Raw genomic sequence first — 26,351 nt, forward strand, 5'->3', positions numbered from 1 at the left:
TCTTCTCTCTCCTCCGGTGGTGAGTCCTCAACGTTCACAGGTACAATTTGATTTTCCTTTGTCACCGGCATCTCCACTTTGTTGTCGATTTCTTTTCCTTTTCGCAAGGTCATTACTGCTTTGATCTCTCCATGCTGCTGTGGTGAACTGGTACTCGCTTCATGCACTCCTTTAGGATTAGTCACTGGTTGACTTGGAAATTTTCCTTTCTCAACAGTCATTGCCAAGGTCTGAACTGAAGAAGCAAGTTGTCCCACCATCTTCTCAAGGCTTGAAACTGATTGGGCTTGTGAGTTGAAACCCGCTCTCAACTCATTTCGTAGTCCATCAATGGTGCGGTTCTGTTGCTCAATCGTGGAGTGAGTAAGATTCTTAAGATTCTGGAATGAATCCTCCCATGGTCTGGGCTGAGAGTAATTCTGGTTCTGATTGTATGGTCTAAATAGTGGCTGAGAGGCTTGAGGAGTTTGAGAAATTTGTTGCATTGGTGGAGCTGGAGCTGCTGGTCCATTCTGTTGGAATCCTTGAGACCATGAAAAATTGGGGTGGTCTCTCCATCCAGGGTTATATGTGTTGGAGTATGGGTTGTAATTTGATGGCTTTCTCATTACACCTATGGCATTGGCTTGATCTGAGTATGAGTCCTGGTCATGTGGTTCTGTTGATTTAGCAGTCGATAACGATGCTATTTGTCGAGCAAGACCTTCAACCATCTCCTTGACTTCTTTGATTCCCGAAGTTGACTCGCCAATTTGAACCTCATTTACTCCCTTAATTCGTCTAGTATTCCTGAGTGATCGACTCCGTTGTTGGGAATTATCCGCTTGTCGCTGGAAGAATTCCCAAATCTCTGATGCACTTTTTGACATTAGCTCTCCTCCACTCGTTGCCATTAGCCATTCTTGCACATTTGGTAGTAATCCCTCCAAAAAGTATTGGCATTGATGCCATTTCTCATACCCATGATGTGGACACTTCAAGAGTAGCCCATTGAATCGCTCCCATGTCTCGAAAAATTGCTCGTCCTCTCTCTGAGTAAACTCTGAGATTTCCCTGCGAATAGCATTGGTTTTATGCACTGGGAAATATTTATTTAAAAATTTTGTAACCATTTGTTCCCATGATGCAATGCTATTAGCAGGCAATGTATTAAGCCATGAACGAGCTCTATCTTTTAAAGAAAATGGGAATAGTCTAAGTTTAACATCATCATCTGAAAAATTCTCATATTTGAATGTTTGACAAATGGTATGAAAATCATTCAAATGATTATATGGATCCTCATTTTCTAGGCCATAAAATGTAGGGAGACAATTTAACACACTAGGTTTTAATTCAAAACTCCTAGCAGCTACATTTGGGTATCTTATGCATGACGTGCTCAAATTAGCTAAGGGACTAAAATAGTCCTTAAATGGCCTCTCCTGTGGTGCTTGTAAATCCATTTTATTTTTAACGTGTTTGTGTGTGCGAAGTGTTTTTTCTAATTCAAGGTCTATAGGTTCAAGATTAGGAAATAATGACCTACGACCATGCATGCAAAATAAATAAAATAAAAATAAAGATGCAAACAAAACAAAAAAATAAAGATGGGAACAAAACAAATAAAAATAAAGAAGAGGGAGAAATTACGATACTAACCTTATTGCGCTATTACAACCTTACTATAAAAATACACAAAAACAAATATGTGAAATAAATTAACTAAAAATAAATTAATAAGATAAACAAAAAAAAATTACAAAGAAAAATAAATTGAAAATTAAATTACAGAATTTTACAGAAGAGAAAAAGAAAAAAAAAATACTAACCTTTAAATGCAGATTCAATTTTTTTTCCTTTTTTTTTAATAAAAAAAAATTACAAGAAAATAATTAAAAGAAATTGTTCACAAAAATTAATTCTATGAATTAAAATTACTTACCTCCCCGGCAACGGCGCCAAAAACTTGTTGTGCAAATTTTAATGTACTCGCAAGCGCACGAATCTGTTGTAGTGTAGATCAATGGTGACGAGTGTCGATCCCACGAGGAGGTGGATTTTAATTATATATAGAATTAATTTTGTAAATGGGTTGTTGGATTTATGGTGGAAATGATTTGGTATATGCTAAAACTTAAATTAAAATGGCAAGAATAAATTCTAAAATTGGAATTGCAATGGCGAGAATAAATTGAAGATAATTCTATTGAAATGACGTACTTGGGTATCTGGATCCGTATCAACATGCATCATGGGCTAAATAATCCGTATTAATGCCAATTAAATCATGAGGGGGGAATCCACACCTCATGAACCACGCTCTAATCAATATGGTGCTAAGGGCTTATCGTGCCAAATAATAATAACCTTATACTAGAGAGCCGGTGTAACCAAGGCGGTATCTAGACAAGACTATTATTATTTGTCGACGAGAAGTCAAAACATCCACAAAAATTAGAGGGGAAGAGAAAATAAATTTACCAAATTAAGCCCATGACACATGTTGAGACTTCACCTTCAACCCAAGCTTGAAAGAAAATTAGCCACTCATAGTTGAACTAGGGGCAAAATAGGAATTTATTAAAATACGAAGAAAATACAAGATGGAGAGGGAATTACAGAAAATGGATCCCAAAAATGGATTCAGAGATATCCAATTAGGGGGGGGAGGCCCCCTTTTTATAGATACATGGAGTAAATCATGGCCATCGGATTAAAAACAGTTTGGACGCTCAGGATTGCGCCACGTCATCAGTCAACAGTCCACGTTTGACCACGTGGATGAACAGTAACACGGTTTGACCCGACTTTGAACAGTAACGCGGTTTGACCCGGATGAACAGTAACGCGGTTTGGTTGAAAATAATCCTGTGTGATGCATGCACCGTACGCGAGATTTTTCGTCCACTGATATGCTGCCACGTCACCATCAACAGTACATAAGAATTTTAGTCCAACAGGATCGTGACACCTCATCAGTCAATGCCACATCATCGGTCAATGCCACGTCATCGTCCGTCTATGTGAACAGTGTCGTGAACAGTAACGTATACAGTACCGTACACGTGAATAGTACCGTACATGTGAATAGTGCCATTTTTCCTTTTATGCTCCTCCTAAGGTTTTCGACCGTCCTGAGTTCAAAAGTGATGTCCGTTTTGCCGTCTGATCTCTCCTTTATTGTGAAATGACTATAATGCCCCTAAAATACATAAAATACTTAATTAAAATAAAACACATGTAATTAAATCACAAGAAGGTTAAATATATAAAAGTAAGGGTTGTTAGTAAGACTTAAAATGTAAAATGACGGTTTTCTCCTTTATAAATATGCATTTTCTAACACTCAACACGTGGTTCATGAGGTGTGGATTCCCCCCTCATGATTTAATTGGCATTAATAAGGAATATTTAGCCCATGATGCATGTTGATACGGATCCAGATACCCAAGTACGTCATTTCAATAGAATTCTCTTCAATTTATTCTCACCATTTCAATACCAATTTTAGAATTTATTCTCTCCATTTTAATTTAAGTTTTAGCATATTCCAATCATTTCCACCACAAATCCAATCACCCATTCACAAAATTAATTCTACACAATTAAAATCCACCTCCTCGTGGGATCGACACTCGTCACCATTAATCTATACTACAATAGATTCGTGCGCTTGCGAGTACATTAAAATTTGCACAACAAAAGGATCCTATCTTAACTCATAAAAAGGCTGAAAGATCATGTGAGGATTTGATGAGACAATCTCAACATTTAGTGCAGGTACTTAATCGATACTCTTCCTAAAAAATTGCAAATAATATACTGCGATTAAAAATCACAATTGAAGCGATTAGATATCTTGCTTTTCAAGGTTTTGCTTTTAGAGGTCATGATGAAAGTGAAAAGTCATCAAACCGTGGAAATTTTATTCAATTACTCAAAGCATTTGGTTCCAACAATGAAAAGGCAGCAGAAGTGATACTAGATAAAACACCAAAGTTTGCCTCATATACATCACTGGATATCCAAAAGGAAATTTTACATGTCTTTTCAATGAAAGTGAAAAAGACAATTCTTGAAGAAATAGGAGATGCCAAGTTTTGCTTAATTGTGGATGAATCACGTGATAAATCAAAAAAAGAACAAATGGCAATAGTTTTAAGATTTATTGACAATAATGGTTTTCTTCAAGAATGTTTTTTTGGTCTTGTTCATGTCTCAAACACTTCTGCTGCAACCTTGAAAAATGGAATATACTCTATATTGTCTCATCACAATTTGAATATTCAAAATATTTGTGGGCAAGGATACGATGGTGCAAGCAACATGCGAGGTGAATGGAAAGGCTTACAAGCTTTGATTTTAAAAGATTGTCTTTATGCTTATTACATTAATTGTTTAGCTCATCGACTACAGTTGGCTTTAGTTGCAGTATCTCATGAGGTTGTTCATGTTCATCATTTCTTTACTAAATTGACTTCTGTTGCGAATATTATTGGGGCTTCTTGCAAGTGTCATGATGAACTCAAGCATGCTCAGGCTGCTGATATTGAGTATATGATCTCCATTGATGAGCTTGAGAGTGGAAGAGGGCTTAATTAAATTGGTACTTTACCAAGGCCTGGAGATACTCGTTGGAGTTCTCACTTTAGATCAGTCTCTAACTTAATAAAAATATTCAGTGCTACATGTTCAGTTTTATTTAATATTATTGAAGACGGGACAACTGTTTTTCAACAGGGAGATGTTGATGCTGCATATGAGGTAATGACAACTTTTGAGTCTGTTTTTATCTTGCATATGATGAAAGAAATTATGGCAATTACTAATATACTTTGCCAAGCTTTGCAATCTAAGTCTCAAGATATTTTACATGCCATGCATCTGGTTTCATCAACTAAATCACTTATTCAGAAACTGAGAGATAATGGGTGGAATACTTTACTTGATCAAGTGAAAGTTTTCTGTGAAACAAGAAATATAGATGTCCCAGAAATGGATGCCTCTTATGTTGCAAGACAAGGTCGAGCCCGTCATCAAGAAGATACTTTTACTGTTGCTGACCATTACGGGGTAAATATTTTTTATGCTGCTATAGATTGTCAATTACAAGAACTGAATAGTCGATTTAATGAACATGCAGTAGATTTGCGTATTTTTAGTTTAGCACTTGATCCCCGTGAACGTAGAAAGTCTTTTAGAATTGGTGATATTTGTCAGTTGGTTGAGAGATTTTATCCAGCAGACTTTACAGATGCTGGGAAAATAAATCTGAAAAATCAGCTTGAGCATTATGAGTATGGTGTAGTCCAACATGTAGAGTTCAAAAATTTATTAATCATTTCTGACTTGAGTCAATGGTTGGTCAGTACAAGGAAAGCAAAAACATTTCCTCTTATCTATAGAATAATTGTTCTTGTGCTAACTCTTCCAGTGTCAACTGCAACTTCAGAACGGTCATTTTCAGCTATGCGTATAGTCAAGACAAGACGTCGCAACAAAATGGAGGATGAATTTCTTACAGACTCTTTGATTATGTACATTAAAAGGGAAATTTCTGAAAAAATAAGTATTAAATCAATAATCAATGAGTTTCGAGATATAAAAGAACATCGAGTTCGTTTTTTATGTTGGGGATCCTGATTTTGATAGCAATTTTGTATGGGAGGGGACTCTTTTGGTTTGTAATTGTTTTTCTTTTTATATTAAAATACAATCTTTTAATTAATTATTTACATTAAATAATTGCCTTATATTTTTTTAATACTTTTATTTGTTATTTAATTTTATCCTTAAAAGAATTCCAAAATGTATAGGTTTGCCCCCATGGAGATCTGACTTGAGCTCCGCCCCTGCCTATGAGAAAAGTAAAAAGGGGACATCAGTTGAATAGTTGGAAAGGTTGGCTTTGGTAAAAAAAATAGTAGAAACAAAAATACGCAGCGGCTCGAAAACGTCCTCATACACACGTGACATGTCGCATGGAGCCCACGTGACCAGCACGTGCAACGGAGGAAGCGCGGAATGGTGGGGCCTGATGAAACACTGGACGGTCGTGATTGAGGTCTAGGTCAACATCACTGTCTGAATTTAACAAAAGAACTGAATCTTGAAACTCTGAACTCCGCAGCAGAGAAGCATAGATAAAAAGTTAATTAAAACTCAAACAAAGAATTGCTCGTCGACGTTCAGCCACCGATAAAATCGTAAAAAGCAAAAGTAAGCGTTGATACTACGCACCGCCCCCTCTTTTTTCCTTTACTCTTTTTTTTTTTTTTTAAATTTTAATAATCAATTCATTCTTTGTCTCATTCGATCTCGGCGCTGGAGTCATCATTGTTCCAAGAAATATATACACAAACACACAAAAATAAAAAGCCATCCGTTGCGTTGCCATTCGCGCAGAGAGAGAGAAAGAGACCCCACGCTGTCCTCCCCACACAAATACACAGTTCGAATCTTCCCCATTCCACCATTTGCACTTTTCTTTAAAAATCTTCTTTCTTTTTTTTAATTATTACGTATAAAACTAGGCCACTTCTTTTAGTTTTATTCTGAGCACAATACATTTTCGCTCTCTTTCATTGTTTATTTACTTGCTCTGGTGATCTGCGTTCTGTTGCTGCCGCCGCCATGTCTTTCAGAGGACTAAGTCGAGTAAGTCTCTTCAGATTTTATCCGTTCTATTGTTAGCTTTGTTTCTTTGAAATTTATTGTTTTTTTTTTCTAATAGCTTGCTGGGGCTTGCTTTTTTAACTTGTTGACGACAAAAAGTTCCAGATTTAAATCTAAGTCTGAGCTAGAATTAACCATATTATTTAAATCTGAAGGTCTTTTTAATCTTGGGTTTAGACTTATGTCAAGCTGAGCGTTTCTGCTCTGTTTGTCGGTGATGGATTCTGTAGATAGCCTGAACTATTGATTTTGATATGATTTATGCTAAAAAGAGAGTAGGGAAAGTTAGTCTGCCGCCAGAGGGTATGCTTGGGAAATTTAAATCTGCGGCTACTGTAAAATGGAATCACTGGTTGTCAAGTACAAGCGGGTCGGCAGCTGCTAAGAATTAGCTGTCACGTACTTTTACCTGTTGGTAACGTTATTAGGGAGCTTGTTAAACCATATGCTATCGTCTGTCAAAAGATGAAGGAAATGTTAGTTATGCAGATACTCTTCGAGTTTTGGTGGAATTGAATTTGAAGTTTTAACTATTCAATGGCAAAACCTTTTATGCAATTGGCTTTTCGACTTTTCAGCCAAATGCCACTTCTGGCATGGGCGTTGCTGATCACAGCAAAAATGCATTCACGGAATTGCAAAGGAAGAAGGTTCACCGTTATGTGATTTTTAAGATTGATGAGAAGAAAAAGGAGGTTGTGGTTGAGAAGACTGGTGGCCCCGCTGAGAGCTACGAGGATTTCGCTGCTGCTTTGCCTGAGAATGATTGTCGATATGCTGTATATGACTTTGACTATGTGACTTCTGAGAATTGTCAGAAGAGCAAGATATTCTTCATTGCATGGTTAGTTCTTGCCTTCAAATTTGTAAATGTTTCTCAATTTGATTGATTTTGTTACTTGTTGATCAGATAATATATCCTCGCTTGCCAAATGTGACAATCAACATCATGAAAATCCATCAACTGGAGAACTGATGCCTGATGATGCATTTCTTATACCTTCGTAATTCTTGCAGTATTGTTCTAGCTTTATAAAACTTCTTCATTAGGATCTCATTCTTAAACTATTTACCTCTCTCTAATCAGGTCCCCTTCAACCTCTAGAATCCGTGCCAAGATGCTGTACGCCACATCTAAAGACAGATTTCGACGGGAGCTGGATGGTATCCACTATGAGATTCAGGCTACTGATCCTACAGAGATGGATCTTGAAGAGCTTAGAAACCGTGCAAACTGAAGAGTCTGCAGTTTTGCAGTTTCTTCCTTCCATGAAAAAAAAATCAGCAAGGGGTTCTGCCAACTGTTGCTCCTTGCTTCATTAATCTATGTGCAAAAATCTATGCGTAATCTTCGAATAACTGGCAATGTGGGAAGACTGATTGGGCTGAGGTTATCTTGTTGTGGTGAAATTAGCTTCCCAGTGGTTTATTGCTACTCTGATGAATATAAGTTTGTTTGTTGGGTATTTGGAAATCCTAGAACATATTATCGTAACATTGATCTCTAATTCATATTCGCTGTCCTTGTACTTCCTCCTTGATTTTATTTTCTATAATGTGAAAGTGGACCAGAGAAGATTACAAATGAAGGGATCACATTCTTAGAAATAGAACTACTGCGTGTTATAAAAGCTAACTCTTCTATTGCTTTTAAATGCAGAACTAGCAAAAGAATTTGTTTGGGAAAACGATTACTTTGATGCTAATTTGTTCCTAATGACCAAAAAAAAAATATTGTTCCGTAAGACTAAAACAACAGACGGTTCTTGTTATGTGTTCGCTTGTCTTATGCTACCTCTGCCCCATTTTGATCATTGTTCCACCTCCTCCTCGCACAAAGATTTCTCCTTTCAGGCACCAAGAAAGTGAACATCTTGCCCAAAAGGTTGAATATACCCAATGCTACTAAATGAATTCCTTAAACGCTTGTTCTCATAGGATACACCGAGCTTTGTCCTGGTTCTCAGCCAGATACAAGAACTCAAATGCACCCACTATTGCCCTGAGATTCCCATATGCTGCTGATATGCCGTAGTGAATAGAACTAAACCTAGATGGGAAATTGCAGCTGCACTCAGCTGAGGTGGCATGAGGTCCATAATTTGCAAGGGGGGTAAAGAAAATCGATGAGTCCAACACCACAAACCCAGACAAGTGTTTCCCATCATCAGTCCACTAATGTCTAATGGTAAGGGATTGCCAGCACGAAACGGTAACCATCAATTGGATGCCAAATTGCACAGAAGTTATCATTTTGAAGAGCGGAGCCTATGAGATCAATAAGATAAGCCCAAATGCATAAGCTGCAGCCTTTATTCGATTACTTGTGATAGATAGAAAGTAGAACTCTTTAATGTCAACTGGAGATATACATTAGGCTGAAATCTTCACGTGAGCTTGCAAAAGTGAATTAACATCCATGATCCAACTACCCTATACAACTTTCCCTAAAAGATGTGGTCGACGAAAGGAAATTAGCACTAAGTCAAAAAGTAACAAAAGTTCTTGTGAAATTTCTCACCTACTGGAACCTCAGAAACTAGCAGAGGAATGGATTAATCTTCTTAGCCCTCAAAAGCGGACGCTGAATTTTTGATTCACCAACAAACTCAGTAGATATTTTCAAACTTCAGATCATTTATATGGGGCAAAAAATCAACAGAAAAGATAGGTCAACACTGAAAGCTTTTGAAAAGCCATAGATCATTGAACCAGCAAGTAAAGGGGAACAACTATCTATAATATACTAACTTGAATATAGTTTTAGCAGGACGTTACAGGTTTCAGATATATATTATTTTTAATAACAATAAAAGAAAAAAGAAAAGAAACACAACATGAGACCTTCTCAAAAGTCGGAAATTAAAAAAAAAAAAAAAAAAAGCTTCTACAACATCACAGAAAAAACTGTTTATTCACGCTAAACTGGAACTGTCCTACTGTTGTTACTCGATGGATCGCGTTCCATGTCTTGTGCCCCCTCATCCTGATTCTCCCCTGACATCTCCTCCAGAGATTTTCCTTTTGATTCTGGTACCAAGAAAGTGAACAACAGACCCAACAAGTTAACAACCCCCAGCACTATGAGCGAATTCTTCACACCAATACCCGGAGGATACCCTGCATCTGTCTTGGTCTTGTCCTTACTCTGAGCCAAATACAAGAACCCAAATGCACCTACAATAGCGCCAAGCTTACCAGATGCTGCTGATATGCCGTGACAAGTAGACCTCAATCTGGCGGGGAAAATTTCAGCTGGCACGACAAACGTTGTAGCATTCGGTCCAAAATTTGCAAAGAAGAAGGTTAATGAGTACATAATCACGAATCCGAGTCTGTTCGACTTGTGAGTCCAGTGGTCATAAGGAATAGCCAATGCAAACATAAACACTGTCATGAAGAAGAAACCCATCATCTGGATAGCAAATCTTCCGATCTTATCAATGAAAGCTACCGTGAACCAATAGCCTGGAACAGTGCTGCAAAGAGCAATAAGGGTCTGTGCCCTTGCAATTTTGTACACTTCTTGAATGGCATTCATAGTCTTTGCCGAAGGAATCCATCCAACTGCGCTGAAGATGTCCTTTTGGAACAGATTTTGACTGTAAAATGCAATGTCAAGCAAGAACCATGTGCTTGTTGTTCCGAGCAAGTGCAATCCATGACGACGCAGAAACTCCTTAGAGAACAAACCGTATCCATTGCCTTTATCCCGATCCAGTTCCTGAATCTTCTGTTCCTCTGCCTCAAGCTCCACCTGTAAAACCTTAGACATATCGGATGCAGCTTGCTTTGCGTTCTTAGCAACAAGGGCGGTGTAACGAGCAGTCTCCGGCATCTTCATCCTCCAGTAGTAGGTAAGTGCAGCCGGAAGTGCTCCAACCATTACGATTATACGCCAAAGGTAGTCGGCTTGAGGGACGGTTGAAGCAATAGGATCGTCCTCATAAGCTGGAGCCTTAAACGCCGCATTGAATGCAGAAGAGACAATAAGTGCAAATATACCACCAGCTAAGATTCCAAAGCCCTGCATTGCAAATACAGCGGCAATGAAAGCGCCACGAGTCTTCTTGTTAGCATATTCAGACATGATAGTGGCGGAAAGTGGGTAGTCACCACCAATGCCGAACCCAAGCCAGAAACGAAAGAAGCAGAGAGTTGCCATGACACCTTTGGGACTTTTCCCGAAGGAAAGACCCGAGGCAATTGAACATATGACCATGAGCATAAGAGTCATCCCATAGACTTTCTTTCTACCCAACTTATCACCAAGCCAGCCAAAGAAAAGCTGTCCTGCCAAGGTTCCACAGAACGCTACACCATTAACAGCTGCTGATACATTGGGAGGCAATGATCCAGGCTTTTCAGCACCATCAACATGGTAGTATATGCGGCCAAGCAATTTGGTCACAAGGGATATGCAGAATAAATCGTATGCATCGGTGAAGAAGCCCATTCCAGCAACAATGATTGCCGTGAAATGATACCATTGCGTTTTTGCTACATCAAGTGCATTCAGCACCTCTAATTGTCCTTTGGCCATTGCTAGTCACCAAAGCTGTAAAATTTCCTTCCTCTGCTCTCTCCCTCTCTCTCCCTCTTTCTATCTGAAATTATAGAAAACAGTGAGAACATGCAACAACTACCAGATTATCAAAAAATTAATTTGACCCAATCAAGTTGAAAAGTCCACGTTGTTGGCAAAGAGCAGTTGCTTACTCTCTGGCTGAATCACACAATTTACCCCAAATTCTTTTTAAGACTCTTGAACAAGTACTAATGCAACATCAATTTATGAAAAAGCAGGAAAGAAAGCTTAATAATATATGGTAAAAAAAAAACAAAACCTCTGTTGATGGGTACAACTGCTCCACTTATTCTTACCCTCTGTTGAAAATTTGAGGGATATTATTAACAAAGAAACAGGTACATAGAACTTATAAATCTAATAATAAAAGAATTTTCTGCTGCTACTTTTTGGACTATGGAGCACAACCATTTTGACTAATTTAAAAAAATAATCATCATTAGCAAAAGCCCAAAACCCTCCATGGCTACAGGAAAAATCCAGAAAAGGACAAAAGAAGAAGCTTTACTGTAAGATTAAAATCTTAGTTTGGATTAAATGGTTTGTTTCTCTCACGGGATAAACACAGAGATTTAAAAAACAAAAAGAAAAAAAGAACTGGGCTCATACTTCATTTCATAGAAATTAAGCGCGTATAATTTACAACCATTCGTAATTAATTACCAAACAGATTAAGAACAAGAAGTTACATACAACATACAACCTATTAGAAATTTTTACGAATATAGATAGAGATTCATTTGCATCTGTTATCAAGAATTGAACTGTATGTGTTTATTAATACACGCGTGATCAATAGAACAGAGTATAAAAATGGCCAAAATATATACACACACACACACACACACACACACAGAGGACTGCTAAACTAATGAATAATATAATGGAAAATGGCATTAAATGCAGTGTGTGTATTCGTGGAGATCCAATAATTAAGGATGCGATAATTATAAATAAAAATTCAACGTTACTCTGACTCATGGCGATAATACCGGAAACAGATGCATCAGTAATAAAAATTTTAAAAAAAAACGTGCTTTTTTTTTAACGAAAACTTATTGCAATTCTGAGAAAATAAAGCAAAACGAAGAAATTCCGACTTTTCGTTTTCATATTGTAATTTTCTGCGTATAAATTTATGTCGTGCATGTATCTAATCTTTCTCTTTGCGTACGGACAAACACAAGAAACAATTAAAAATGGGGGGGAAAATAAAAAAGGGGAAACGAACATGCAAAAGCATTTTTGTTGCAATTTTTGCATGAATATGTAACAACATAAGACAAAACGAGAGAGACAAGTCGATTTGATGAAATAAATATCTAAAGAGGGGGGGGGGGGGGAGAGAGAAATAAACTGACCTGTTGATTTTCTTTAGTGTGTTTGTTTGGCTGCTATTTACTCGAGAAAATGTAAGAAAGAAAGTGAGGGAAAAAACAAACAGAGACGGAGAGGAGGGGGCGGAAACAAATTGAATGGCGAGTTGTTGTGGGGAGCGGGGTTGATGGTATACAAATGTATGTGCATGTGTGTGTATATATATAACGCAACGAACGGAAATATTCTGACGGTATATTCCCCTGCGTTTTCGCGCCAGACTCCTCTCTATTTTTCTTCCCTTTTTTTTCACACTTTAAGCAGTTGGCATTAGCTTTCAAGATTCAGCCAGTTGTTTTCTCTTTTCAATTTAATATTTATTTATTTTCTTTTTTTTTTAAATGTAATTAGTGAGTTGAAAACTTTGGTGCACGTGCATATTATTTAGACCGTCGATATGTTACATTTGTCAATGTCGTTTTCTATTTCAAGTCAACACCACACTGTCATACGCGCACACCGTGTCTTGATATATTATTAATCAATTTATTTAATTAGCATGCATTGTAAGGCAAATCTGTATTTTTCTATCTTTTCTTTTTTGCCCTTTCATACTACACGAGGCTACTTAATTTTCGCAAGTCGTCAGTCTCTTTGGATTTGGCGATTCCGTATTTGGTTAGTATATTCGTATTATATTTGTTTTCCTTTTGTGTTCATAATGATGTCGGCTAAATGAGGCGTTACAAAGACACACAAAATATTTAGCAATCTTAAAATTATTTCGGGGCTTAGGTAGCAATCTTTAATCATTTAAAACATTAACACTCTTTTGACACCTTTACGCAAGTTCGTTGAATATGCTGACCCAAATGTCAGAAAATCATTGGATCTGTGGACTTGTGTTGTGATCCGTACTAATTGGTCGTTGACACTTGAATAGTGCCAATGAATTTGGACCTAGTTGTGATCTTAATAATCTTCATTAATTCATTTGTTAAGATTTAATTACTTGTATGCATGTTTATCTATCTATCTATCTATTTACATATATTCGATGACTATCAATCACAACTTTTGAAAAAGTTAGTATTAAAATCTTATCAATATCGAATATGAATTTATAATGAAATTTCAAACATCGAATAATAAGATAAGCGAGAATGACATAAAATAATTGAAATAAAACTTATTATTGGAGATTAAACAAAAAGACGGTGGTTGTAATAACATATTTTAGAATAATCGTTAAACTAAGAATATATGAGTTTATATGAAATAATTTATCAATAGTATTGAAGACATATTTAAACATATATAAATTATTCTTAAAACCTTGCCTAAACTTAATCAATGCATGCTAATGTCACACAATCTGAAAGTATCTTGTCAAGTTCAAATATATTCTGTTTTTTTTTTATACAATCAAACATTTAATTAATTTGGTCAGAATACGTAAGCTTGCAGTATGTTATTAAAAAAATACCCACGTTGCAGAATCACTTCATGTTGGTTTGAACTTTCAAGATGCTCAATTTCAATGGACAATTCAAACTTTAAAAGCTTTTTATGGCTTCGTGATAAATTGAAAACTGTGGTACTCATGTGTGTACTTTCTGAAAATGTAGACTAAACCTCTTAAAATTAATTTGTCTTTTTTTTTTTTTTTTGATAATTTATGTGGCAAGTTAATGGTCAATTTTAAAAAGTGAAGACATATGTATTTATAGAAGGACTCTTAGTCACAAATTTTATAATATAATTATTAGCACGGCCCATTTACCAAAAAGAAAGTATTATTTAAATTGGGCATATTATCTCACTCGCTCACTCATCAAATAGATTTTTTTTTTTCTTAAAAGGTAGTGTGTAAAGTTTAAAATAATTTTTTAATTTAATTGTTTAGGAATTTAAATTTGAGTAATTAGTCAAATAAAATTATTGAAGGAAAAAAATAAAATTTAAATACTTGTGTGATTTGATGGAAGCTCCCTTACAGCAAGTAAAATTTTTTTTATTTTATTTTTTTAAGAAAGTATATCTGTCACGAGGAGATCAACAGTGACAAACACTACAGTGCCTTAGGGGCATAAATTCAAAGTTGCATGTGACAAGAAAAAAGACTTAAAAGTTTAAGGCGACGCGGACACTAAGAACAAGACACAATTACATAACTATAAGCGAAGACATTTCTTAGTTTTCCTCTATCCGCATATTTCACGTGGCTACTTTTGATTACTTTCCATCGTTGACTTTAAATCAACGGCTGATGGGACCACCAAAGTAATGTGTACACTAATTCGGCATTAATTTATAAGAAATGTCTCATTTCTCCGAAGAGACAAGAAAGCTTATTATTATTATTATTATTATTATTATATAATTCAAACATAAATATTCGATTCACATATAAATAATAATTATGCGTGAGGCGAAATGTTAAACGTACCTACCATAATGACGATTAAGGCCAAAACAGAAATTATACTTAATTAATTGATATAATCAACACATCATTTTACATTTGGATAGGTCAATAATAGAGGAAGTTTTTGATAACGAAACCATAATAGAGGAAGTTAAAAATGAATTTTTTAAGTTAATTTTATACAATGAATTATGTACAATATCATGAATTTTTAATTTTACCAGCGTTTTAAAGAATCATTTATGCCGGATTTTTTTTTTCGCGCATTTTCTTTCCGAAATTCGTATCCTTATATTAATTTTATTTTGTTTCCTTGACCATATCACTACCTCTAAGCATATTGCCAAAGGTTGACGCCATGGTCCATCCTCACGATCAACACGACATCATTATATGCCCCATTTTTCAAATAGGTCATGGTTGCATCTTTCTTGTAGCTAGGATTATTATAATGAGTGATAATACAAGCACAAGCTCTTGTACAAATTTATATTGTACAAACTTAAGTGACATTAATTCATTAGTTTAATGAAAATACAAAATAATAAAAATAAATTATGTGGGCCAATAAATATTTAATTCAACCAATTTTATTATGTCACATCAATTTGTACAAGATAAATTTATATAATAATTTGTACCTATATATATATATATATATATATATATATATATATATATATATATATATATGATATTTGAATCCATTGCCCACTTTCACAGCACTATCAGTCACACAAACCTTCATTTGATTTTGGCCTAAATTCATAGATACTTTTAAGTGTTTATAACACAATATATGGTCCATCAGCAGTGTATGTTTGATAATGCGATTATCGTGATTTTGTTTTATGAGGAAAAATAAAAGCAATAGAAGAAGAAGAACCCAGGACCGTTGGTTACAGTAGTGGAGATAATTTTTAAATTATTTTAGTAATTTAATATTACAAGGTTTGAAAACTTTTTCTTTTGTATAATTCGATTAAATTTTGTTTAGAACAACATCATTAGGATTGCATTGCATCAGCTGAAAACCATGAAAAGTGCTCATCGGCAACAATTGTTATTTCATAATGACTTTGGATAAAATTAATTAATATATGTGCATTTGGCTTGCAGTTTCCATATTTATTTTAATCAATAAATAAATTCTTATATAAATTTATTTTGTACAAACTAATGTGGTATAATAAAATTTATTGAATTAAATATCTCTTATCTCCTATAATTTTTTATTTATTTTATATTTTCATTCAACAATGAATTAATGTCACATCAATTTGTATAAAAATTTATAATTATATCATTACTCTATAAGAATTTATAATTTATAATTGTATCATCATCCACCTTTCTCGTCATCCGCCCTATACAAAAAATTTGAAACCCCAAAAGTGATTTCTTTAAAAAAAAAATTACTTTGAGGGGTGTACTCATGGAGAAGTCCATTCTCAAGGGCCGTGGTTTAAAGTAGAGCTTCCTAGAGGTTTCTTATGCTTCACTCGTAAGTTTGAAAATCAATAGTCCCTACAGTAAAAGGTAGAGCTAGCTTTATTATTCACCTTAAAGAAAAGTTTAAAAAAATTAAAAAATAAAAAACAATCGGAGTGATATCTAATGGCGGCTAGCCGATCTTCAATGTTAATAGTGAATCCCCACTTCAGCTTTTAGTGGAAAGCACAGTGGTATACATTCAACTTAGTCGCCCGGCGCAGCAGCACACCCTCCTTTCTTCCCAGAAGCAATATTAACTGGAAGCACTTCCTAGAAAGCTCCAAAAGAGATCACTTTAGTCTTGTGTGCTTCCACCTACGCCCACTAAGATTTCATTTGATGTTGTTGTTCAGTAGTTATGGATTTTAAAGTGTTATTAGTAAACAAATTGTAAAAGTGATCGATTATACTCAATAACTGTTAAACAAAATTATTATTTAAGAATAATAGTTATCGAACACTATAACTTTTTATTTCACAATAACTATAACTTAAAAACTATATACATCATCAAAATACATACTAAACAGAGTTTAGGTATAACAATTCATAATATATTTGGTTTAATTTTGGTCAATAACTATTGTGAATAATTGCAACACAACTAAAACGCACTTCCCAGAAAGCTCCATAAGAGGTCACGTTGGTCTTGTGTGCTTTCGCCCATACCCAATTACCCACTAAGGGTTCATTTAATATTGTTGTTTAGTGTTTATAGACTTTAAAGTGTTATTGGTAAACAAATTGTAAAAGTGATCGATTATACCCACTAATTGTCCAACAAAATTATTATTAAAAAATAATAGTTACTGAACACTATAAACTTTTATTTCACAGCAATTATGGCTTAAAAACCGTATACATCATCAAAATACATACTAAACAGAGCTCAAGTATAATAATTCTTAATATGCTTGGTTTAATTTTGGCCATTAACTGCTATGAATAACTGCAACACAACTACAATGCACTTCCCAGGAAGTTCCATAAGAGATCATTGCGGCCTTGTGTGTTTCCGCCCACACCTACTAAGGGTTCATTTGGTATTGTTGTTTAGTAGTTATAGACGTTAAAGTGTTATTGGTCAACGGATTGTAAAAGTGATTGATTATAACCAACAATTGTTAAACAAAATTCTTATTTAAAAATAATAGTTACCGAACACTATAAATTTTTATTTCATATCAATTATGGCTTAAAAACACTATTTATTAGACGGAGGTTAGGTATAACAATTCCTAATATGCTTGGTTTAATTTTGGCTAATAACTATTATGAATAACTGCAACACAACTACAACACACTTCCCATAATCTCCCCAAACTAAAGAAATCAATTTGGTGCTGTGCTTTGCCCACGGAGCATACAACCAAGGGGAAAGGATAGAGATCCCTTGTACGTAGTTTAGTACAGTGACCACTATAACCTCCTAATTTTTAGAAATAGTTACACATACCTCTTTGAAAATAATTATGCCCTTCGACTACAGTAATCAAATTATTGTTCTTCTTGACATAATTATTCAGGGAAGGATTTATGTGATAATTTTTTAAGACAATAGAATATTTGTAATTATTTTACCGCGCGCCATGAGGTGTCGTAACAAGCAATTTCAATTAATGTGATTGGCTTCATATGAGTGAAGTCTAAGAAGATGGGCTAAAGTATTTGTTAAGGTAGTAGTGTTGTGAAACAGACAATTGATGCAATGAACTGGGTTTAGAACTTCGAAAGTTGTGATCTGTCCCGCATCAGTGCCTGCTCATTGCTCAAAAGAACATCGGACGCTTTATACCCCCATGACCATGAGGCAGAATTTTCAAGTGGGCGGCTGGGCTTCTTAGGTTCTTTTTGTTGGTCAGATTACGAGACGCAGATTATAACATGCTCACGGTTTCATGGTTGCCCTATTATTAGCGCCTGATATTTTTGTCCGCAGAAAATGCCCACTGAGTTTTGACTAGGGATGGCAAAAATTTCTACGAAGACGGATATTCTCAGGGATTTTTTTCATTCGGAGAGGGTATGCGGATAATTTCATATCTAATTTTTTATTCGGGGAAGGAACGGAGAAATTTTTTTACCCAATTTCATATTCAGGGAGGGGACGGGGATGAGGTGGAATCCCCATCCCCTACCCATTTCCCCATTTTACTTTTTAATTTAATTTTTATTTTTTAAAATTACTAGTAAATAAATTATAAAATTTGAATTATAAAATTATAAGTATTGGTAAAAATAAAAAATATCAAAATATTTATATTATTAAACTTTTAGGCTTAATTAACTAATTAAAGTCCTAAATTTTTATTTAGGATATTAAAAACACCGGACAGATTCTATTAGCCCAAAACTTTTGTTTTAATTTTAATATTCATTAAATATTTTAAACTTAAATCTATTTTTTATTTATCTTAAATCTATTTTTTATTTATTTTTAGATGTTATAATTGCCCACAGCAAATCACAATTTTAATATCTAATCTAATCTAATATTTGCTCTTGATTTGCTTTGACTTAACTATTGTGTTGTAAAGGGAATAGTCCACATTTATAAAGTGTCCACGCCACCATTGAAAAGTTAATTTTGAATCTAAATTTGATTTTATTTGTAACAATTTTGTATTAGGCTATTAATTTATTCATGATAGTTTGTATCATTTGCATGTTGTGTTACTTACTAATTTAATGTATGTGACTTTTGTAATGAATATTAATGTAAAATATATTTCGAACTTTACTTTTATTTGAATTTTTTAGTTTAATATGATTAACTCAAAATTGAAAACAAAAAAATTGTATTAGTTATTCGGAGATCGGAGACCCTTGGGGATCCCCTGTTATTATTCGGGGAGGGGATGAAGATTCTCTTAAATAATTTTAACGGAGATAAAAAGGGGACAGAGACATACGCAAAATATTGAGGATGGGTACGGAGAGATTGGTCCCCTCCCCATTGCCATCCCTAGTTTTGACGTGCCACGAACATGAACTTGTTCATGTAGTTGCATTGTTGTTGTTGGAAATCGAGTGCCCACTTGACACGTTCCCAACACTGTATATTAGCTCGACTGAAGAGATATTTTATTCGCGACATGTGGCAGCTTTCACGGGCAATTGAGATTGAGATTCATATTGATTTTTGATGAGTTTCGAAAGTGAAGCTTGCGTTTCCTTTTTGTTGAAGGTCTATGATATTTTTCTTTGACCACAATTATATATATATTAATAAATCAAAGTTCTCATTGCACCCGACACTTTCTTTAAAATTTGTTATTTCCCTCTAAATATCCCTCAGTCCCTCACCCTCTATTTACGAAAGTGCTTAAAGATTTCGTCGCTGGTTGTTTCAGAGTTTACTTATATCGACGTTTTTCATTTCATACAGGAAACTGTTGGGGAAAAATTAGGTTTTTAAAATTTTTATAAAACCTTTTGAAGATCGCTCTCATATAATATATAAGAATTCGTATTCTAGAAATCGTACCTTGAAAATCCGAGTTGGCTTTTTCCGCTGAAGTGATTTAGGCTCCTAGATCACGATCTGCCACCACCACTCCTGTTAGATCACGATCCGTCGCCACCACGCTTGCTAGATCACGAACTGTCACCAATGATCTTCCAGGTTATGACTCAGGTTCGATCTGCACTTGACGTGTGGGCGCCTTTATCACTACCAAAGCAACTAGCACGAGAAAATTTTTCTCTCAATAATGGAGAGAAAAATCTTATTCTCTGATCTGTATAAAGTGGCTGCTTGTTTTTTTTCTGTTGAGAAAAATAAGCCTTATATATCTCCCTTTAGTGAAAACCCTAGGCTCCAAATAATGCCCAAAATAAAACTCACGTTACTTTTCATTTAATAGGGGACCCACCATGTAAAATAACATAAGGCCCCTTATACATAAGCTTATTAAATGGAGCCTCCCACTAAATGATATATTTAGGCTTTTGACCCAAATGGCTAGTTATCTTGCTTATTAGTCCAGTAGTGGTGCAGTCAATTAAATGAGCTAACCCAGGGATCATTTGGGAACATACAATAGTGGCTACAATAATTAGGCATGTAATTAAACTAGCCCAATTATTTAATTCCAAATCTACTCCACTAAAAGATTGGAACTGACTTCCATAATTGTATGCTCGAATAATAATTCGTCCCAAGCCACATTGATTTCTTTACTGCACAATCCTTTGTACCACATCGTTAATTAAATTGATATCTCAACTGTCCAATCAATTTAATAACATCTTATTCCTTGATCCTTACTGGTTTTCTCTAATGATCATTTTCAACATACTAAATATGTTGACACACTCTGGCCAGAGAATTCTATGATCAAGTACCGAAAACCTATCAAGAGATGTGTTGTACAAATTCTATATTGTTAATCCATAACTCCAATACTCATAATTGCTCCCACCAAGATACCGGGTAATCTTGACCACAAGGATGTGTCGTGCCCATTGGTAACTCAAATGAAATAACAATCGCAATCATGAAATCATAATTAACTCAAGATTAAGATTACAGTAAAATCAACGCCTATGAGATTTAATAAGTCTGACAGTTATTACAAAGTTAATTAAATCTCATATGTGATCCTGTTCAATGTAGTCGTACTACATCAATAAATTCATACATGATTAAGACAAATCATTCAATGAATTTATTACAGTCTATACCTAAATAAAGTGCCCAACTTTATTTATCAACTGCGAACTAAATTTATTTAATCATAAGATAACTTGTATTTATGTCTTCTGTGAATCCACATGGTGATCACATAAATACATATAATATGATTAAATGGACTTTAATACAAATATTAATGCAATTAAGATATTTGAATAAAATACCTCATTTATTTTATTAATCAGAAAAATTATTTATTACAATTAAATAAACACATATGCTTTTAAAGAGCATATTTTCCCAACAGAAACATCAAAATTATAATCTTCTCATTAACATTATTTGATTCACTGTTGTCTTACATTCCTTGGATCTTTGTAAACGGAGATTTGTTAAAAAAATAACAATAATGATAAATAAAATAATGATGATGATGAAAAGAACATACAAAACTAAGGTCCAGATGAAAAGAGAGTAGGGTTTAGTTCTAAGACTATTTTTGTAGGTACAACCCCAAATATTTTTTTTAAAATATTGTTATACAAGATTGTTACTAATATTATATCGGATATTACAATTAATATTTACAAACATGTTATATAACTGCGACCTTCTTCTTAGTATGTGTTCCTCTGAAGCGCTGTTCAGATTCTTTAAACCCTCTTTAATGTTTTTATGGAGGCTCGAACCCTTACTCTCAACATTATAAGTGCAAGAGTTTTTCCACTTATCCCAAACATTTGTTTTTAATGCAACTTTTTCATACATAAATATATATCGGAACTAATCTTCTGCATCATTTTTATGATGGTGCAATGCAAATATATAAAGTAAAAATGGTCAAATTTACTTCTAAATGCATCTTATATTAGGTTTTAAAAAACAATGAAGCAATAGTTTTTTAAAATGTGATTTTGGTAATTAATTTTATACATAATACAATTCTATATATATTCTTACATCTATTATAAAGATATACAATTATCTTTATTTTTTCTGAAAATAAAATTACTAAATTTAGAGATTATTATTATTGCCAATTAAATTGAGATAACAAAATACAAAAAAAAAAATTAGTTAATAAATTATTAATACACAATAAAAAATATATAAATGTATAAATAAAATTTATTCAATATTATATTTATTATAGTCATTTACACTATTATGACAATTCAATAATAAGATTACTAAATGCATATGATTGCTTTTAAAATTTACATTATTTTTAAAGAGAAATTTTACAAAACGTTTAACTGATTCTTTCCATACCTGATTATTTTTATAACACAACTAAAATTAATTATTTTAAAAATTAAAATACTACAAAAATGGTTCAAAGGTTAACTTTTTTTTATTTTTAATATTTTGGAACAAAATAAAAGAGAGGTAATCATAGAGACCCAACCGCCCTTTTCGGACTTATACCAGGCTTAGATAAGGGCCAAATACCAATAAGAAGCCCTTCATAAAGGCTGATGATAATTATGCCCCACTTAGCTATCGTCTCATCTTCAATGAAGTGAGGGGCAGTTAGCACAAACAGTGGGGTGTATTTAATACAACTCCTTCAAAAGTGTAGATTTACGTAACATGATTTTTGGTCAACTTTGGAAATCGGTATTGGATGTTAGTTTGCATACACACATGATAGGTATTTGAAGTTTAGGCTAATGAGCTTAGTTTGGGCCAATTGATGTTGGCGTAAAGACTAGGCTTTGACATCCCCCAAAACTCTTTATAAAATTCATTTCTAATTGAAATTACCTAATTAATTAAATGCAATTTAAATCATTTTTTTAATAAAAATTCAATTAAGCACTCAAAAAAAAATTATTTCTAATAAACGCTTACACTTACTACATTTCATAATTTATAACTATATTGTAATAAAAAAAAAATTCTTTGAGAAAATTATGAAAATTTAGAGTTAGTTGAACTAAGTAATATACCCCGCAACTGATTATTCACAAGCTAATTATGTTTATATATGAATTACTTTGAGACTTAGTGATCAACGTGGTATTTGCACCTTAGAGAATAAAGACCCATTGATAATTTTTCTTCCAAGGATATTAAAAACATAAAGCGAATGAACTTTTACTCCTTGTAAAAATTCACGCGACATACAAATTTTTTAATAATTAATAAAAAAAAGTCGAAATATTTTGGGAGTCCTCTTCATTAAAGGGGTCCAGTTATGGTGCAAAGAGATTCAATGGTTAGGTAATTAGATCTAATGGTTAGGTGCCGCTGTGGTACGTTACCATAGTTGCACCATAACTAAGTCCTAATTAAAGAGATAGACATAGATATATCTGCGGAAGCATAAGCAAAAATAAGAAGCATAACAGTACAAGTCTGCAGACAACTAATTAATATTTTACCCCAATAACGACAAGAAGCTACTATAAATTGATTGATACATGAAATTTAAAAATCACAATGCAAATATTTATTTATAATTATTGTCGGGTGAAGATGCCTTTATTTATTTATTTATTTATTTTTTCAATGTGAACATGTTGCTAGACTGTTCAGTTTAATATTATATTTATATTGACCCTATTAAACCGTACGCTTTGACAACATATCTGTATAGAAAAAATAAGGATGTCTGAGATTTGAAATTTGATTAAGTGTGATTTATAGCTGGGAAGAAGCATCATCATTAGTTGATTGCAGATGCATGTAAAGAAAGTAGTTAGTCTTACGTTTTAGGCCACTTGTGATAGCTATTTAGATCAAATTTAAAACAATATGTTGTTTGTTTTTTCATTAATCCCAACTCATTAAAAATGTTTAGCGGGGCAAGAAGACAGATACATAATTGTGGCTAGATCCTAGGTCCTCAGTATTTAAGCTGCAATAATTGATGCAGTAGTGCAGGAGACGGTGCAAATTTTATACACTTAAGCTAGCTTTTTCCAACTTTACAAAGATGAAAAACTTAATACACATGATGAACGAAAACAAGAAATTTTGTATTAAAAGGAGAAAAAAAAAAACAAATCACCTAAACCCCACTACTAGCGCACTATGATAATTGACACCCTAAAAAAAAAAAATTAATAACAATAAAGGAATCAGGTGGTTGATAATGAACGATGATGTTTGATCACCAAATAGTAGCAGTAGCAGCTCCACATGAGCTCATCAAAAGTTGCTCTAGATAATCAGCTCCCAAATCTTCAAACACCACCACATTTTGCGATAATTGTGACCCTACAGCTACAGCTAGTTGATGGTGATCGCGATCTTGATTATTCATTTTAATTTTCTTGTTACTCACCGAAGATGATGATGAAGATTTGGACTTCTTTCTGATAGAGTGTCGTTTCTTGAGAGCCACAACCGGCGAGCACCCATCTTCGCACTTGTACTTCATTTCTTGAAGAGATTCTCTGACCATATCTGCAGGAAAATTGAGGGTAGCCAGGGAACCCCGCATTGAGAATGCAGCTTGATCGTAGGCTAAAGCAGCTGCCTCAGCGCTGTCGAATGTGCCTAGCCAAACTCTAACCCCGTTTCTCGTGGAGTCCCTTATCTCCGCCGCAAATTTCCCCCACGGCCGCCTCCTCACGCCTCTGTATGACTTGTCTGATGATGTCTTGCCCGGTGATCCCTCCTCCTCCGCCGCTTTGCCGCCACCATAATTACTTGAAGTTGAAGAAGTCACTTCGTGATCTTCTTTGTTGTTGCTGTTGTTATGATTATTACTAGAGTTGGAGTCTGCTGAAGATTCTTTAGTCGTTCCAGTTGTTGTCCCTTCGGCTAATACATCAAGAAGCAGCGTTTCCTCTGAGTCGTTGATGTTAAAAGGCAGCGAACTATTGTGGCTGAACAGAAGCTCATCCCACGAGAATGATTGATCGTCAAACGCTGATGAATTGAATGGAGACTCCGCCGAGATTTGAAGACAAGATGATTCCATTTGTAATAATTGGTAATAATATGTTGCTTTGCCCAGTTAATTAAGGATGCGGCAACAGAATTGCGTTTTGGTCTTACAAGTATCCGCTTACACACCCCAGCCTTTATATGGAAGAGAAGAAATTAAAAGATTAATTTCAAGAAACCAAACAAACAAAAATATGGGGCAGGGTGATAATAAAATCATAAACTATTGGTCAAGGACGATGTTTCAAAACATTGGCATATAAATTAATTTTATATTTGCCAGTTGCTTAGAGGACCACAAGAACAAAAGGGCTTGTAGATAGGGTGAAGAGAGAGAGAGCAAGAAGAAGAGGTGCATTTAAGCATGTGACTGAATGACGTACGGCGGCGTATTGGGACCCAATATTGCATCATCAAAACTAGATAATGTTAATGAATGATGTTAGATTTCATTTTGCCTTGTCAGCTTACTTAGTTTATTTGTTCGCCATGTCCACTGGCCAAATCTGTGGCCTGCGCACCAAGTGCCACTTTTGTTACTTTTGAGATGAAAATGCCCACTTTGTCGCTATTTGATACCGTAATATGCAACGTGGCTGGCTATCTAGGGCAATTGCACGGTTCCCATGTTTTCATTGGACATGGTTTTTGCTAATGGACGGTCCTGGTCCATGATGAATTTACAAAAGTTCACGGAAATCACAAGCACCAGACAGTGCACAAATTTGATGAAATTTTGGCCACACTCGGCGTTAAATTAACAGCATGATTTTGGAGGACTAACATGTGAATAAAATGATGAAAGTGATGCATAGTTGCATATGAATTATGTGATTTTAAATAAATGTGTTTGAAAAGGGACATAAGATATCAAAAGTTAACCAAGGCAATGCTGAAATTAATGGACCAGATACATGCCCTAATCAGCTTCTGTTCTTTCTAAAAGAGTTCCAGGGGCTTCCAGAATCTTTGGTCTTATCGTTTGGTGGAAGCTTTGAAAGTTGAAACTTTGAATACTCTTTCTAAATTGAACGATGGCTGAAGGCTGCCGGGTTAATTAAATGATAAAAGTGAATTATTTAAGAGTTTTTTCCATGCTAGCTACCAACCAACTTTTTCTCATAATTGAAATTCGAAGTCTGGGATGAATTACTTATCGGATTAGGATTTTCTACCATTTCTCCTGAAATGTTAAAATTTAAATATTCAATATCGTGTATTCGTTAATGACTGTGTATTATTAAGATTTAATATTATTTATTTATTATTTATTTATATTTTTATTTATTAAAACCATAAATTGCCACTTGGATTTTTACTTAGTACAATAT

The 26,351-nt window shown here is 34.3% G+C and overlaps 3 protein-coding genes and 1 non-coding gene across 4 annotated transcripts; 2 read left to right on the top strand and 2 right to left on the bottom strand.

The window, feature by feature from the left end:
• The first annotated feature begins 957 nt into the window (after positions 1-957).
• Positions 958-1,061, top strand: LOC127901682 (small nucleolar RNA R71). Its single transcript, XR_008053926.1, has one exon. It is a non-coding gene; the product is annotated as a small nucleolar RNA R71 (small nucleolar RNA).
• A 5,302-nt stretch (positions 1,062-6,363) lies between these two features.
• LOC102617774 (actin-depolymerizing factor) lies at positions 6,364-8,190 on the top strand. Its single transcript, XM_006479485.3, has 3 exons — positions 6,364-6,639; positions 7,236-7,501; positions 7,745-8,190. Exons 1-3 carry the CDS (start codon positions 6,616-6,618, stop codon positions 7,893-7,895), a joined length of 441 nt encoding a protein of 146 aa, XP_006479548.1. The 5' UTR covers positions 6,364-6,615; the 3' UTR covers positions 7,896-8,190.
• A 1,186-nt stretch (positions 8,191-9,376) lies between these two features.
• On the bottom strand, positions 9,377-12,854 carry LOC102618052 (inorganic phosphate transporter 1-4). Its single transcript, XM_006479486.3, has 2 exons — positions 12,607-12,854; positions 9,377-11,264 (listed from the first exon to the last, which is right to left on the bottom strand). The coding sequence occupies exon 2, from the start codon at positions 11,198-11,200 to the stop codon at positions 9,578-9,580; it is 1,623 nt and encodes a 540-aa protein (XP_006479549.2). The 5' UTR covers positions 11,201-11,264; positions 12,607-12,854; the 3' UTR covers positions 9,377-9,577.
• An 11,384-nt stretch (positions 12,855-24,238) lies between these two features.
• LOC102618338 (ethylene-responsive transcription factor 1B-like) lies at positions 24,239-25,054 on the bottom strand. The gene has a single exon (NM_001320065.1). The coding sequence runs from the start codon at positions 25,052-25,054 to the stop codon at positions 24,239-24,241; it is 816 nt and encodes a 271-aa protein (NP_001306994.1).
• Positions 25,055-26,351: the final 1,297 nt, after the last annotated feature.

The sequence above is a fragment of the Citrus sinensis genome, chromosome 3 (genome assembly GCF_022201045.2).
Source record: "Citrus sinensis cultivar Valencia sweet orange chromosome 3, DVS_A1.0, whole genome shotgun sequence".
NCBI lineage: Eukaryota > Viridiplantae > Streptophyta > Magnoliopsida > Sapindales > Rutaceae > Citrus > Citrus sinensis.